General features: G+C 29.7%; 2 protein-coding genes across 3 annotated transcripts; one reads left to right on the forward strand and one right to left on the reverse strand.

Moving 5' to 3' along the window:
- Positions 1-1596: 1596 nt before the first annotated feature.
- LOC103483932 (chromatin structure-remodeling complex protein BSH) lies at positions 1597-7889 on the forward strand. Of its 2 annotated transcripts, XM_008440786.3 has the most exons (10): positions 1597-1928; positions 2022-2110; positions 3670-3764; positions 5554-5625; positions 5729-5776; positions 5861-5944; positions 6144-6182; positions 6321-6403; positions 6519-6581; positions 7288-7889. In XM_008440786.3, exons 1-10 carry the CDS (start codon positions 1879-1881, stop codon positions 7385-7387), a joined length of 723 nt encoding a protein of 240 aa, XP_008439008.1. In that variant the 5' UTR covers positions 1597-1878; the 3' UTR covers positions 7388-7889. The 2 variants fall into 2 exon arrangements, with proteins under 2 accessions (XP_008439008.1, XP_008439009.1); XM_008440787.3 differs by lacking the exon at positions 3670-3764 and having other exon boundaries at positions 1598-1928; positions 5585-5625.
- A 2255-nt stretch (positions 7890-10144) lies between these two features.
- Positions 10145-11197, reverse strand: LOC127143768 (uncharacterized). Its single transcript, XM_008440785.3, has 2 exons — positions 10923-11197; positions 10145-10779 (listed from the first exon to the last, which is right to left on the reverse strand). The coding sequence occupies exons 1-2, from the start codon at positions 11020-11022 to the stop codon at positions 10631-10633; spliced, it is 249 nt and encodes an 82-aa protein (XP_008439007.1). The 5' UTR covers positions 11023-11197; the 3' UTR covers positions 10145-10630.
- Positions 11198-14368: the final 3171 nt, after the last annotated feature.

Genomic DNA, 14368 nt, shown 5'->3' on the forward strand with positions numbered 1-14368 from the left:
AATGTTTTGACCAAGGTTTTAAAATGTTGATGGATACATCAAAGTCTTAATTTTGGAGAAATTTCGATTACAAAATGTAGGGTATTCAAATAACCAGACAATTCAAACAACCTGAATATCCCAACCCAAATCGTAAGGGGTGAGTTGGGTTGAGTTCGGACTACTTTTTTTAAATTCGAATTGATCACCAACTTATTTCAACCCAAATTTTTAGTATTATTATATATATATATATTATATAACTTATAATTATTATAGTTCATAAGTATTGTCATGGAGTTTGTAATAGATGTGTTGAATTTTAATACTTAACATTTGAGTTGGATGAAATTTTAGTTATTAATATGTATCTTAGATATTATTTTAAGTTTAAAAATATACTTAAAAATAAATAAAAAAATAAACAATCACAACATAACCCAACCCACTCCAATTCTTACTAAAAAAAAGTTTGGGTCAATTGAAAAATCTTTATAATCCAACCCATCCCATTAACACCCTTACCATTATAAAAAATTATATTTTTATTGTTTATATTAATTTTATATTAGCGTAATTTTCATGTTTATCTTTTTGTGATTTGTAGATTTTTTACATCAATTCTCCCTTCTTCTGATATCAAACCTCGGAAAATGTGAAAGTATCGACAAGAATATCGACGCATCGATTTGAATTTAAACTATGATTTTAACTTTCAATAGAAATATCAAAAGTTTGAGGATACTTTTGACATAAACTATAAAACTGAAAGACATTTATCCTTATACTTTCTATAATTTGTCATTTAAAATAAGATTCCTATACTAATGTGTGCATTTTTCAATTAAGAGGAAAATTCTTAATCAAATTCTAGAAAAACAATTACTTTCGGTGGCAGATACATAAATTTTTAGGGGCACTAGATACTATATAATAAACATATTAAAAAATGTTAAAAAAAATATTTTGACGTTTGGCTGATGCTCCAATAACATTCACTACATTTGTAACAATAAATAAAATACTAGCAATTTCCACATAATTTTGCTGTAATGCAAAAATGGATTTAAAAATTGCATAAAAAAAGAATAATACATTTGTCATGGAATATTGTTAGAAGAGTGGAAATTTAGATTAATCTTAGTTAGTTTTGTTCCTCTTTTTTAAAAAAATATTTTTACGACATTATTGAAATCTGTCTGTAAACTTGACATTTAGAGTATTTTAAAAAATAAAACTATTGAAATGTTGCAAAATTTATCTATGACAAATTGACATTTGAAGTCTTTGGATAAATAATATTATTGAATCTTTGCAAAATTATCTCGTAACATTTAATTCTGAAATAAAATAAAATAAACGTATAAAATATGTGAATTTAAAAATTGCATTAAAAAAAAGAACAATACATTTTTAATAGAACCACAATCAAAAAATTTAATTAAAGTAAAGTATTATTTAATATTAATATTAATATTAATATTAAATTTAATGTTAAATAATTTTGTTAGTTTGCAAAATTAATTTGATTTTTTTAAAGGAGTTTGTAAAAAGATATGGATAATAAAAGAAAAAATAAATTTATTGGTGAAAAAAGTGTTTATAAATATTTTACATTCCTCCCTCGATGTGTGTGTGGATACTCCTCTTTCTTTCTTGCTTCTTGTTTCATGGAACTCGTAGTTCCTTTTATTATCGTTCTACGTAGGGTTTAGAAATGGTTTAAACTCCGAAATGCAAGACGGAGAGAATCGCTCCCAATCCTACACCCCTTGTCTCGAAGCGCGAATGATATATCTTCGAAACCTCTTATCCACATCAATCTTCTAAATCCAATCAAAGCCGTTCCAGATTTTGAAATTCCAACAAAATAAAGGGAGTCGATTACGGATTTCACCAATGAAAGCTTCGGCCTCGCCCCATTCAAAAGCTCCATTTAAGTTCAGGATGTGAGTTCTCTCTCTTTCTTTCAACTCCACCTATCAATTCTTCTCTCTTTCTTATAGTTTCCTATTTCTTTATGTTTTCAATCACTATCGAAGTCCGACGGCGGAGAATCTTGTCCCGATCCGTTTGGACATTGAAATCGACGGTCAGAGGTTCAAAGATGCTTTCACTTGGAACCCTTCTGGTAATTCATTACCTTGCTCCTACTTCTTATGTTTTTTTTTTTTTTTGGTCTTTTAAATCAATGTTGATTCATGTGTAGGAGGTTAGTTTATGTTTTTGATTTTTGAGTTTAGGGTTTTCTTTTTTCTCCCTAAACTTATGCTTTCTGACATGGAAAAACTGAATTAATCAATTGCTCGCTGTGTTGCTGATACTTTAATGAAAGACTTTGCGAACTGAATAAATCCTCCATTGTGCTAATTCGTTTTGGTATAGTATTTAGGCCTGAAATCGGTGTTTTTTTGAAAGTGCTTAAAGTGGCACACTAAAGCCCAAACAGTCATTGAGAAGTTACAGGTGTGATGCCTAAATTTGTTTTCTACAAAAATTAAAGTTAGAGTAGATTACATGTTTGGTTTATGAACTTTTTGGTTTGTCTTTTGTGTGTAATAGGAACTTAACCATAAACTTAAAAAAGTACTTGACAAATTTTTTAAATTTCAATTTTGTTTGAAATATAGGTCTACGATGTATTTGAGATTTTTTAAAATTTAATTATAATTCACGGATCTACCGAAAAAAAAGTTGAATTTTATGGCTTACAAGGCATTAGATGTTCAATTTTGTGTACAATAGTTATGTGAATTTTGAATAATGTAATAAAAGTCAAAGGACCTATTAGATATGAACTTAGAAGTTCAAGGATATTTTAGACAAAAAATTGAAAGTTTTGAAACCTCTTAGATACTTTTGAAAGTTTAGAGATTAAACCTGTAACTTTAAACTCATACATATAAAAAGTAGTATTACAAATGATAAGATATTGAAAAATTTAAGAAATTAGAGTTTTTTTATGGGGTAAAAGATAAGAGTTGTGGAGAAAAATAAATATTGTCTTAAAGAATATCTGTTAGTTTCTTCTTCTTTGAAGGATTTAAAAAGAAATTAAAAACAGTGATCTTCATGCATTGAGGGCCCTGGGCGTGCTTCATTAATATTTAATGGTGTCTTGCTTGAAGCGCCTGGGATTTTTAAGCCACTGCTTGAAATAATATTTCTATAAGTATAAGAATTAACCACATCCGCCATTATTTTCATAGCCAGCCCATCGATCTTCAAAGACGCTTTGTCCAAAGACAACATGAGTTCTTAAGGTCCCATTTTGTAACAATTGTTTTTTATTTTTGAAAATTGTACTTGTTTTCTCACAACTTCCATACGTAATAATCATCTTTCTTAAGGAAATATTTGAATTCTTAACTAGATTTCAGAAACAAAAACAAGTTTTTTAAAACTACTTTTCCTAAAATTTGGCATATATTGGTTAGGAAGTAGATAACAAAATAAAGGAACTCATAGGTGAAAGTAGTGTTTATTTATTTACTTTTACAAAACGAAATACCAAATGCTTATCAAACAAGGCCCAAGATTTTTTAACACAGGAGCTTGAGTCTAGGAATTCAGAGGTTATCTAAGTACATTCCAAAACCATAGGCCCCCTTGAGGCTTAGATTGAAAATCCCTTTTTTGTTCTTCTGATAATATATTCAACATCATTATCATAATTTATGTTTATTCTAGATCCCGATTCAGAGGTGGTGGTTTTTGCAAAGAGGACGGTGAAAGATTTAAAACTTCCTCCGGCATTTATAACACAAATTGCACAATCCATTCAAGTAAGGACAATAGTCATCCAAACCTCCCTCTCTCATTCTTCATGGATTTGAATGGTCAGCCTAAACCATGTTTGTTCTTTTTATTAATATTTCTGAATTAAAAATTGCTTAATCTTTCGCTATTAAACTAAGGATAGTCATAAGGGCAGTAGGTGACTTCTTAACTTTTGCAACTGGTTGACTAAAACTAGAAATTACTAAATTCCAGCTGCAACTTAAAGACTTGAAGCACAGTCAGCTAACTAATATTAGCCAGTACAGATGCTAACTAAATACATCAAATTCCCTCCTAATAAAAACTCGTCCTCGACTTTTACGCTGAAATTTGCAGCTGGTCGGGTGGAAAATATTCAAAGATATCAGCTACGTTGAAGATAGGATTGATGTGTATGTGATATGGTAAATCAATCTTGTTTGCATTGTCCCCGAATTTCTTTACTATTCGATAAGGTTTTATCTTGTTTGGCTGTAATTTACTGTATTTTCCAGCCGGAAGTCTTACCTTTCGATGGTATATCATGACTAGATCTTGTTCTTTGAATTCCTTGAATCTTCTATGTTTATCGGCTTGTTATAGCCTTCATTCATCTATTCTAGTTGATTTGCTACATGTTTGTGCAATTTTGCTATCCTTTCCGCCATGTTCTTGGCTTCCATGCTAAGATCAACATTAGAAGGAATATTAGCAAGGTCAACAGTTAATCTACGTAATTTAGTGTAAACAATCTCAAATGGTGACTTCCCTGTTGATCTATTTTTCATATGATTGTAGGGGAACTCAGCTTGTGCTAAAACGAAGTCCCATTGTTTAGGTTTGTCTCCCCGATGCATCTTATGAGGTTTGGCTAGGTTTCTATTGGTGACTTTGGTTTTACCATACCCCTTTTGAGTTCTTGGAAGGCCTAGGATGAAGTCCATGGACAAGTGTTCCCAAATGCCTTCGGGGATAGGTAATGGGATGTAAAGCCCCGTATTTTGCTGCTGCCCCTTGGCAGTTTGGCATGTAAAATAGTGCCTGACAAATTTTGTGACAGACCTATGTAGTTGTGGCCATTAATACCTTTCACTAAGTAGTTGATAGGTTTTGTCAAACCAAAATGTCCTGCTAGGCCGTTGCTCTGAAGTTCTTTAATCAAAGCCTCACAAAGTGATTGTTGTAGAAATGCAAAGAAAATTATTCTTGAAAAGAAATTCATTAGTCAAGGGGAAATCATTACTATTAACATGAACAACACATAAAGATCAACTACTGCCAAAATTGGGGTCATCTTTATAATGATTTGGTAAAGAGCCAAAAGCTACCACTTGAGTCTTTAGAATAGTGAAGTCCTCGGGGGAAGAGTCTCCGGCTCGAAGGGTTGCTCGTAACACCCTTTCCTTTGTTGGTGTTGGCTGGGTTCCTTCCCACCATGAGTCCCTTCTTCGAGAGCTTTGATTCCGAGTTGATGAAGTCTTGGAGAAGTGTTGGAACAAAACACTGAAATCTTTAATCTTTTTATTAATATTTCTGAATTAAAGAATAACGGCCTAAACTTTAGCTTTTATACTAAGGATAGTCATAAGGGCAGTAGGTGACTTATCACCTTTACAACCGGTTGGCCAAAACTAGAAATTACTAAATTCCAGCAGCAACTTAAAGACTTAGAGCACAGTCAGCTAACTAATGTTAACCAATACAGATGCTAACTAAATACATTACAAAACCTTCAAACTTAATTCAATGCCTTTAATCAAATCTTGATCTGCCATCAAATTCGCTCATATATTCTCTTTGGTTTTTGCTTATCAGTCACAACTTACAGAATTTCGATCCTTTGAAGGTCAAGATATGTATACTGGTGAAAAGATCATTCCAATCAAGGTTTGTATCGTTGGCGTTACCGTATCAATCTCTTGATGACTTCCTCCCTTTATCATTGCTCTACAGCTTGATGCCAAATAATTCAATTCTGTTTCTTTCCCAGCTTGATCTTCGAGTGAACAATACAATCATAAAGGATCAGTTTCTGTGGGTAAAGTCGAACGTACTCTTGATACATTTTACTGGAACATATATATTTGTTAAGCTTACTTGTGCAATATGATATGACTTTTAGGACTTGAATAACTATGAGAGCGACCCTGAAGAGTTCTCCAGGACATTATGCAAAGATTTGGGTATTGATGACCCTGAAGTTGGAGTAAGTGAAGTACAATTGAGTTTGTAAATGTACAAAATAATAGAACCTTTTGTTCCAAGTAATTTGGTTTCTTCAGTCATGAAAAGACATCTACTTTAAAGGGATGGATCATCGATGAGCTATTTCCATCTAGTGTCCTGTATGTGTTTTTCTCCAACTGTTTGATACAATGAGAATTTCATTTATTTTTGTGAGGTAGCCTGCAATTGCTGTTGCCATTAGAGAACAGCTCTATGAGGTTTGTTTTTTCTTGCCTGTTAAGCCTCCTTTTCCAAATTACTATATATATATATATTATTTTATTTTTTTTCTCTAGTTCTGTTGGTAATCTGAATGATTTATTTCATGAATGCATCTTCATTTGTCCATGTTCCAGATAGCAGTGCAAAATGTTGCTTCAGCAAGAGAAAGCAGAATGAGCAAGAAGGGCCGCCGAGGGTTTGAGCATGTTCCAGTAAGGTATCAATTTAGATATTCTAAATTGTGCATTGTTTCTTGTTTTCTTTGTAATCAGTTGCGTTGCACTGAGACTAAATGTTTACCCTTTGATCGTGCATTTCTCTGTTTGCAACAGTAAAACTGGAGGTGCTTCGGTGGACTTGGTGAAGTTATTTGGTCATAGATCAAGTGTTGTTCGGTTAGTCTATTCCCTATTTATTTATTTATTATTATTATTTTGTAATGAATAGTCTATCCCTTGTTGCTTATGGATTTTCCTTTTATTTTCTCTCTCTTATCTAACCTAAGAAGTATATGGTGTATAATTCGTACATGATTATTTAATACTGCCAGTTATGTTTGTTTCCTGGTATCGTGTGTCTTTATCTTCAAGAGAGAGAAATCCATGGTGTTTCAACTTCAACCTAGAAGTTTAGGTTGTTTTTGGTTCTTGGGAATCATAAGGTGCTCATGTGAATGACAACTTATCTCAAGTTTTAAAAAGATTCCCACATTTATGAGCTATCTAGACATGCTGAGATGTCTTTCATATGCAGGTATCTCATTTCCATAACACTTGGTGCGGTTATGGGTATCTATATTTTGGGCATAAAGAAAAAGTTATAATTTGTTCCTTGTCCCCTGTTTTCATTTTTTCCTAAGATTAGAGCATACTTTTTTAATTTTAATATTTTTAGGTAGTAGTTTATATTATTATCAATGTTCTTTCTGTTACTGGTGAATCTAAACATAATTCATATCCCTATCTTAATGCCATTATTTATACGCATCGTATCTATTCTCAAGTTTTATTTTAAAAGTTGGTTAAAAAGTACATTAGTCAATGGCTTGTAAAAGTATAAAAATTTCATGCTAATGACAGTATACACTTAAATGCAAAACAGGAAAAGAAAGGACTGGGACATTTACGAACCAATTGTTGATCTTCTATCCAACGAGGAAGTAGATGCCCTTGAAGCAAAAGAAGAGAGGATTGCTCGATGATATACTCTCAGTTGATGTTGATCTTATTGCTTCTATCGTCAAACAAGGTCGACTTTCTCGGTGGAAGTAAATTATTCAACATGGAAAGGAAGTTATTACGGAACTGTTCTTGACGGTTTAACACATCAATTAACATTTCCTTAATGTCCCCCAAGTTAAAGGCTTTTGGAGCGATTCTTCATCGAGTATTCTTGATCTCCATTTAGCTTTGTTGAGTAGGGATATGAACTCTTTAGAACTCAAGGATACACACAGACAGTTGTATATAACCTATAGAGCAGATTCTACTCAAGTAAGGTCGAAGTAGGGATATCAATTCTGATATGGTAGATATTTTGACAAATTTGACTATCTACAAATTGGTATCAAGCTCAAATAATCGCTCGTGGGTAAACTTCTGACATGAGTTCCCGTTCTTATTTGTTGCTTTTGGTAGCATATACTCTGGAACCATACAAATGAAGTAAAGATATTGATATATGCCAAAAGTTCTTTGTTTCCATCATTTGGACCATTTCCATAATGGTCCATTTTTCTCTTTTAAAGTTGGAAAATGAGTTGTGGAAAACTTTGATGATAACATCACAAGGGAGGGTCAGGGTGCAATCTAGACTTAATTTTTTTTTTTTTTTTTTTGTATAATAGAAAAGGAAACATATTATTATTGTTATTATATTATTATCATTATTATTTTGTATTGTGGTGCACTTTTAATGTCTTAAAAATTTAGTCCAAAGGGAGAACTAGTTGTACTTATATCAAGTAAATATTTGGTTGCACTTTTTGTCGCATCTATTTTCGTGCAACCAAAGGCAACTAATGTATTCAGACGATTTACAATTTTTTTTTTGAATATATATGTATTTATTTGCATATAGGTATTACACATATATAGGAAGATCTTTTTGAAATAAGCTACTAAAAGAAGATAAAAGAGTATTTGACACAAGCCAAACATATTCGACAATGAAAATGTTATTCAAAATCATATTATTGTATATCCCAAATCAATTGAAAATGACTAATGAAAATACTTTATTCTAATAATTATAATCAAACAAAAAATGACAACGTGATCTACTTTAACAATCAAATTTCGAGGGACAGATTGTTACACCCCACCAATTTTAGAAGTTGCTATGAACTTAATTTTAATAGTAAATATCAGTGATGTTTGCTTATTTATCAAGTACTTTTTTCTCATATTTTATTGAAAAACTTCATCTATCTCTATCTTTCATATTTACCTAATAGTTTCATCTTTTCTTATTAATCTACTTTTTACATTTTTCAAAGAATTTCATCTTACAATTTTACCTCCAAAATAAAACTTTACTAATTTTAACATATTTATTTCATTAAATGGAGTCCAATCAAACTTAGTTTAGTAGTACCGATACAACTTTCTTTTGAAGAGGTTAAAAGTTCAATTTCCATCCGCATATTTCTACTAAAGAAAACCTTCATTTAGTGAAAGAAACAAACTCTCAATTCTTATTTGCATCAACTTTCATATCGAAAATGGGTTGTTCTTTTCAAAGTTCCTTAAAAGTATAGACAATAAGGTGATAGAACTCCCTTCATGAAACCAATAATGTGGCTAGCTTGAAGTCAATTATTTGATTGATTGAAGGATAATATTAGTGAAAATAGGAATAATAAGAAGATAAAAGATAAAGGTGTGAAAGAAAGTTCTTCACGAGATGCCCATCCAAATCCCTAACTTTCTTCCTCACAAATCTTTGAAAATGATAGAAAGAGACATTCTGTACGGAGTGGAAGAGACTACAAAAAGTGGTGGCAGTTCAATTGAGTGTGTGGCTCAAATTTTGTGTTCAACAGATATTTTTGTGAATTGAAACAAAATATATTTTTAATCAAATGCTTAATTTTGTTTAATTTTCCAATTTTACGAAATATCTTCCTAAGGTATGATATGAAAGTCGACACGGTGGTTTGTCGTGTAAAATCATGAGATATAAAGATTTTGGTTACCATATCTTTTATCTCTTACCCAATCAATTTTTATGGTTGAGTTTTCAAGTTAATTTATTGGAATGATAATTGTATTCCAATTTTTATACGTTAGCTATTAGGATATATTTTCATCTTATTCGAAAAAAGAAAAGAAGTTTTGGGCTTGGAGGCATAAAGAGAATTTACTCCATTTTTAAAAAATAATTTAACCTAATTCATATTATACACTTTTTATCTCTATAATTCAATACCCTAATTTCAACTTGGTTCCAATCGTATTTTTTAGAAGTTTAATTATCATCTTTGTGTATTACTTTATTTAATTTATTCAAGATGTTCTTACTGTTGATAAGGACTAAGGAGTAATTAGATTTGAACAAGATGAGTTATCCGTAAATCCGTGGTGAATGAATTTCTTGATATTTTTATTTTAATAACACGTTATGTATTTTTTTTAGTTTATTTAATAATAAATGGAAGGTAAATTTTATTCAAAGTATAGGAAAAAACAAGATAAAGACTAAAGAGAAACTAATAATTAACGTTTAGATAAAAGACACCGTGACCATTAATTTGTATCAATCAAAGTCTTCATCATATTAAATCATTAAATCATGTGAGTACATTTGATTCTACTTGATTTGGAACACCAAAATTGTCTATTAATAATAAAGCAAATGATTAACAATACAACATGTCATGTCAAGAGTGATATCATCCTTAACTAACTAAAAACAAAAATTATAAATAGGAAAAAAAAAGAAAGAAAGAAAGATGATATGACTAAAAATATTATTTGTAATTTACAGAAAAGAGACTTAAAAATTGAAGACTCTCTCTTCTCAAACAAATTAGACATTGGAAAGTGGTATACATAAATTAATTATAAACTAAAATCTGACCAACCAATCAGATCTGATGAACCACTTTCCTCCTCAAGAGATAAGGTTCCATTTCCTAGAAAACAAGAGAGAGAGAGAGAGAGAGAGAGAGAGAGAGAGAGAGAGAGAGAGAGAGAGAGAGAGAGAGAGAGAGAGGAAGAGATTTAATAAAAACCTTAAATCTCACCATGATTAAAAGCTTCAAATCATGGGGATTCATTTGTGATTATATATTCATTCCCTACACATAATAATTAAATAAACAAAATCATCATCAACTCACAAAATACCCATAGAGAAGATCATCATGTATTGAGCAGCAGCTAGGGCAGCTTAGCTTTATCTACAACAAATTTAAGAGGACGACATTCGTCTGTCGTCGTTGTTAAGAAGACACATTGCAGGTAGCGGTAGCGGTGGTGGCAGCGGAGTTGGCCTTGTGATCTAAAATAGACCACATCACGTGGACGTCTTCATACCCACATGCCATAACCTCTCCTTGGAGATTCCTCACATCCACTCTCTTCTCTTGCTCTAATTAATTAAACAAAAAGAGGAAAAAACCCAATTAAACAAAGCTATGTATGTAAGGGTCGTCACAAGAAGAAGAAGAAGAAGAAGAAGAAGAAGAAGAAGAAGAAGAAGAAGAAGAAGAAGAAGAAGAAGTATAATAATACCTGAGTCGGAGTGAGACTTTTTAGGATCTCGAGGGTTTTGGTTGAAGATGGTGCAAGCTTTTCTGAAGGGAGAAATGATTGTTTTCTTCCAAGAAGCCATTAGTAGTAGTAATGATAATAATGATTTTGTTGAGGTTTGAGAATGTGTTTGGCTGAAAGGCGTTGGAAGTGAAATGGTTCGCAATATATAGAACACCAAAAAAACCCAACAAAATTATTAATAAATAATAAAAGAGAGAGAAAGATGAAAGAAGATGAGTAGGCAAGATCCGAAGGATGAGCAACACAAGCTTTTTATTTCTTATCTTCAAATCATTTTTTTTATTATTATTATCCTATAAGTCAATCTACGCGCATCTCGACTAGTTTTATACAATAACAATCCACCTTTATTTCATTGTTCGTCTTTCAATATTAAAGAAATTCTATTACATATCAAATTCAAGTCAATGTATACGCATAATAGTTAAATTTATCATCATCATAAATATTTTCAACTTGTTCGTCTTATATTGGATATATCGTTGAAATGTTCTCTACTAATATATTTTTTGTCGAAATATTGTTACAAAAGTTTTCTCACATAAATTATAGAACATACGTATGTATATATGACTAAAATCGATAAAAATAAATTTTTTCTTTTTTGTTAAGCTATAGATTTTTGCTTAAAAGTTGTGAGGTTTTATTTGACAAAATTATTTGATGAAAAATATATGAAATATTAAAAAAGAAGATAAAGAAAAGAAAGAGAAAGAAAAAGAAAAAAAGAAAGAGAAGAATAAGAGAGGTGGTGTAATAAGTGGAAGGGAAAGCACATGGCGCACGCTCCCTCACCGTCCTCTCCGACCTTACACGTGAAACCATTCCTTCACTTCTCTCTTTCAATCAATTTTAAAATCAAAACACAAACACACACACTTTTCCTTATTATTATTATTTCTTTTATTTCCTTTTACTTTTATATATATATATATATATATATATATATATATATATATATATATATATTATATTTCTATTTGTTGTAAATTATATTCAATGATTTTGTGGGAGTGGTGTAGGGGTAGGGGTAGGGGTAGGGGAAGAGCTATGGGAAAAAATGTCAATATTTTGATTAAATTAGTTTAATCTATGTCTTCACAAGTTGAGTTATGTTCAAATAGTGGGTGCATATATCGATTTATTATTTATTATTATTTTTTTAATTTTAAACATTTTTGATTTTATCATTGTTAATTTTCGTTCTGTAACAAGTTGTATATTACGTTACTTCTTAGTTCAATTAGCATGTAGAATATATGTTCATATTTTTTTAAAGTTCAATTAGCATGTAGGATATATGTCCATATTTTTTTAAAGTAAAATTGTAATGTTAAATGAAAATTCATGGTTTTTGAAAATGTAATTAATTTTGGGGAATTAATTGTTATGAACAGAAAAAAAAAAGAAACTATTTAAAAAATATAGTTAAAAAAACATAATGGTCGATAAGAGTTTGATAAATTTTACTATATTTTATAAATAATTTCAATATTGCTAATCTTAAAAATGTTTCATTAATTTTTTTTAAAATTATGTAATTGATTTATAATATATATGTAATTAAAATATTCATTCAATAATAAACACTAAATATATATTTATAAGGCTAGATTTATAATTCAACTTTTGAAATAAAAAAAAAAAAAAACTATTTAAAATCACTTTTAAGATTTTAGTGTATGTAATGATGGGATATAGATATAAGATTAGTCAACATTTGTTAATAGGGCATGTTAACATCATCATTTGGTTAGCTTTTATATAAAAGCTATATATAAATATAATTAAGAGTAGAAGAATATGGTGATTTGTATAGAAAACTATGTCTATTATTAAATGATTTATTAAAGGTTTTGGCAATTAAATAGTTTTTCTTAGATGTTCTTTGATATCAAAGGGGCTAATTAATGGCAATTATATTAATTAATTGAAATGTGAAAGATGTAAGTTTGATCAATGGTTTAATTTCATTCATGTAATTTTTTTTTTTATGGTAGAAGTCAATAATTCATTATTTTATATATATAGGCATAGGCAACATTACATTTTTATTTGAGAAAAAATATTTATTAAAATAGTAGTCAATGATTGGTTAATCATTATCTATAATTAAACAATTAATGTGTTACTGTATTTAATCTCCAAATGTACAAAATTGTTGGTAAGTATAATACAATAAAGTCATCTATACCTTGAGGCAAAAAAGAAAAAAAAAAAAAAAACAATGATATCTACTGTATTTTTATAATTATTAAAGACATTTATTATATTTATTTTGGTTTTCTATTTTATTTTTAAAAAATAATTAAGCTTATAAAAATCTAAATTTCGTTATTTTTCTTATGATGTTTTAAAAATCTAAACTATTGTTTCTAAAAACTTATTTTTTTTAATACTATTTAACTAAAATTTTAAAAAATAGTAAATCAAATAGGGAAAAGCAATAATAAAACTAAAAAATAGAAAATTAGAAAGAAATTATCAAGTTGCTTAAATTACTCCCTTTTTAACTTTATAACTTTTGAATCGTGTGTGTGACAACCCAAATTTTCTCGAGATGGATATCTTAATACATGTTTGAGAATAATTCTCAAATGGTTGAAACATTTTGAATCATTCAAAATCAATTTTGATAATATAAAAATTACATTCAAAAGTGTGAAATTAAATACATTAATTTTAAGTATTATTTTGAATATAAAAAAAGTGATATTTAATAATTTTAAATTCAATGTAATTGTAACTTTTGCATTATTTCATACGTACGAGTACTCTACAAGTAATTAGGGTTTCTTTTGGCCTTATTTTAGGTTTTTGTATTCTAATGAAAATTTGTTTGTTCTTCTTGCAATTTATTATATTGTCTTCTCAAATAGTTTTATCATATGTACACAATGTACCTTATATGTTTGTGACATAATTAGGTTGGGAAGGGGGTAGGGGTCCTTAGGGGACATAGTCCTAATATTAGAGCTACATAGCCTCTACCTAAGTGCAAGAACCTAAAAAGAAAAGACTTGAATTCATTTCATATCACTTAAATTTATTGTCCTTTTTGCTTCATAGCATGTCAATTCATTTGGTTACTACATACGTACTCCTTCCATGTTATCAAGAAACAAAACTTTGCAGTTGTCTTAGCTTTTAAAAACTATGATGTGTGTCTTTTGGTGCTTTTTTTTTTCTCGGAGAACGTGTAGGTAAAGGTTTAGATCAACCATTATGATAGATATGTCATTACTGTCTCTGATCCATATATTACATTCATAACTATATTTTTCACTTATCCTAGTCAATCCTCTCACTTAAAAAAGTGACACATTTTGAAGATTTCTACGTCAACATAACTAAGTCAAAGACATATATTAAACTCTTATATATCATTTGTTAAGAACAATGTA

The sequence above is a fragment of the Cucumis melo genome, chromosome 6 (assembly GCF_025177605.1).
Source record: "Cucumis melo cultivar AY chromosome 6, USDA_Cmelo_AY_1.0, whole genome shotgun sequence".
NCBI lineage: Eukaryota > Viridiplantae > Streptophyta > Magnoliopsida > Cucurbitales > Cucurbitaceae > Cucumis > Cucumis melo.

Coding starts and splice junctions, on each gene's coding strand:
- LOC103483932 (XM_008440786.3), top strand. CDS start 1,879: ATGAAAGCTTCGGCCTCGCCCCATTCAAAAGCTCCATTTAAGTTCAGG. Junction 3,765..5,553: donor AAATTGCACAATCCATTCAA/GTAAGGACAATA, acceptor TTTGCTTATCAG/TCACAACTTACAGAATTTCG. Junction 5,945..6,143: donor TTGATGACCCTGAAGTTGGA/GTAAGTGAAGTA, acceptor TTTGTGAGGTAG/CCTGCAATTGCTGTTGCCAT.
- LOC127143768 (XM_008440785.3), bottom strand. CDS start 11,022: ATGGCTTCTTGGAAGAAAACAATCATTTCTCCCTTCAGAAAAGCTTGC. Junction 10,780..10,922: donor AAAGTCTCACTCCGACTCAG/GTATTATTATAC, acceptor TTAATTAATTAG/AGCAAGAGAAGAGAGTGGAT.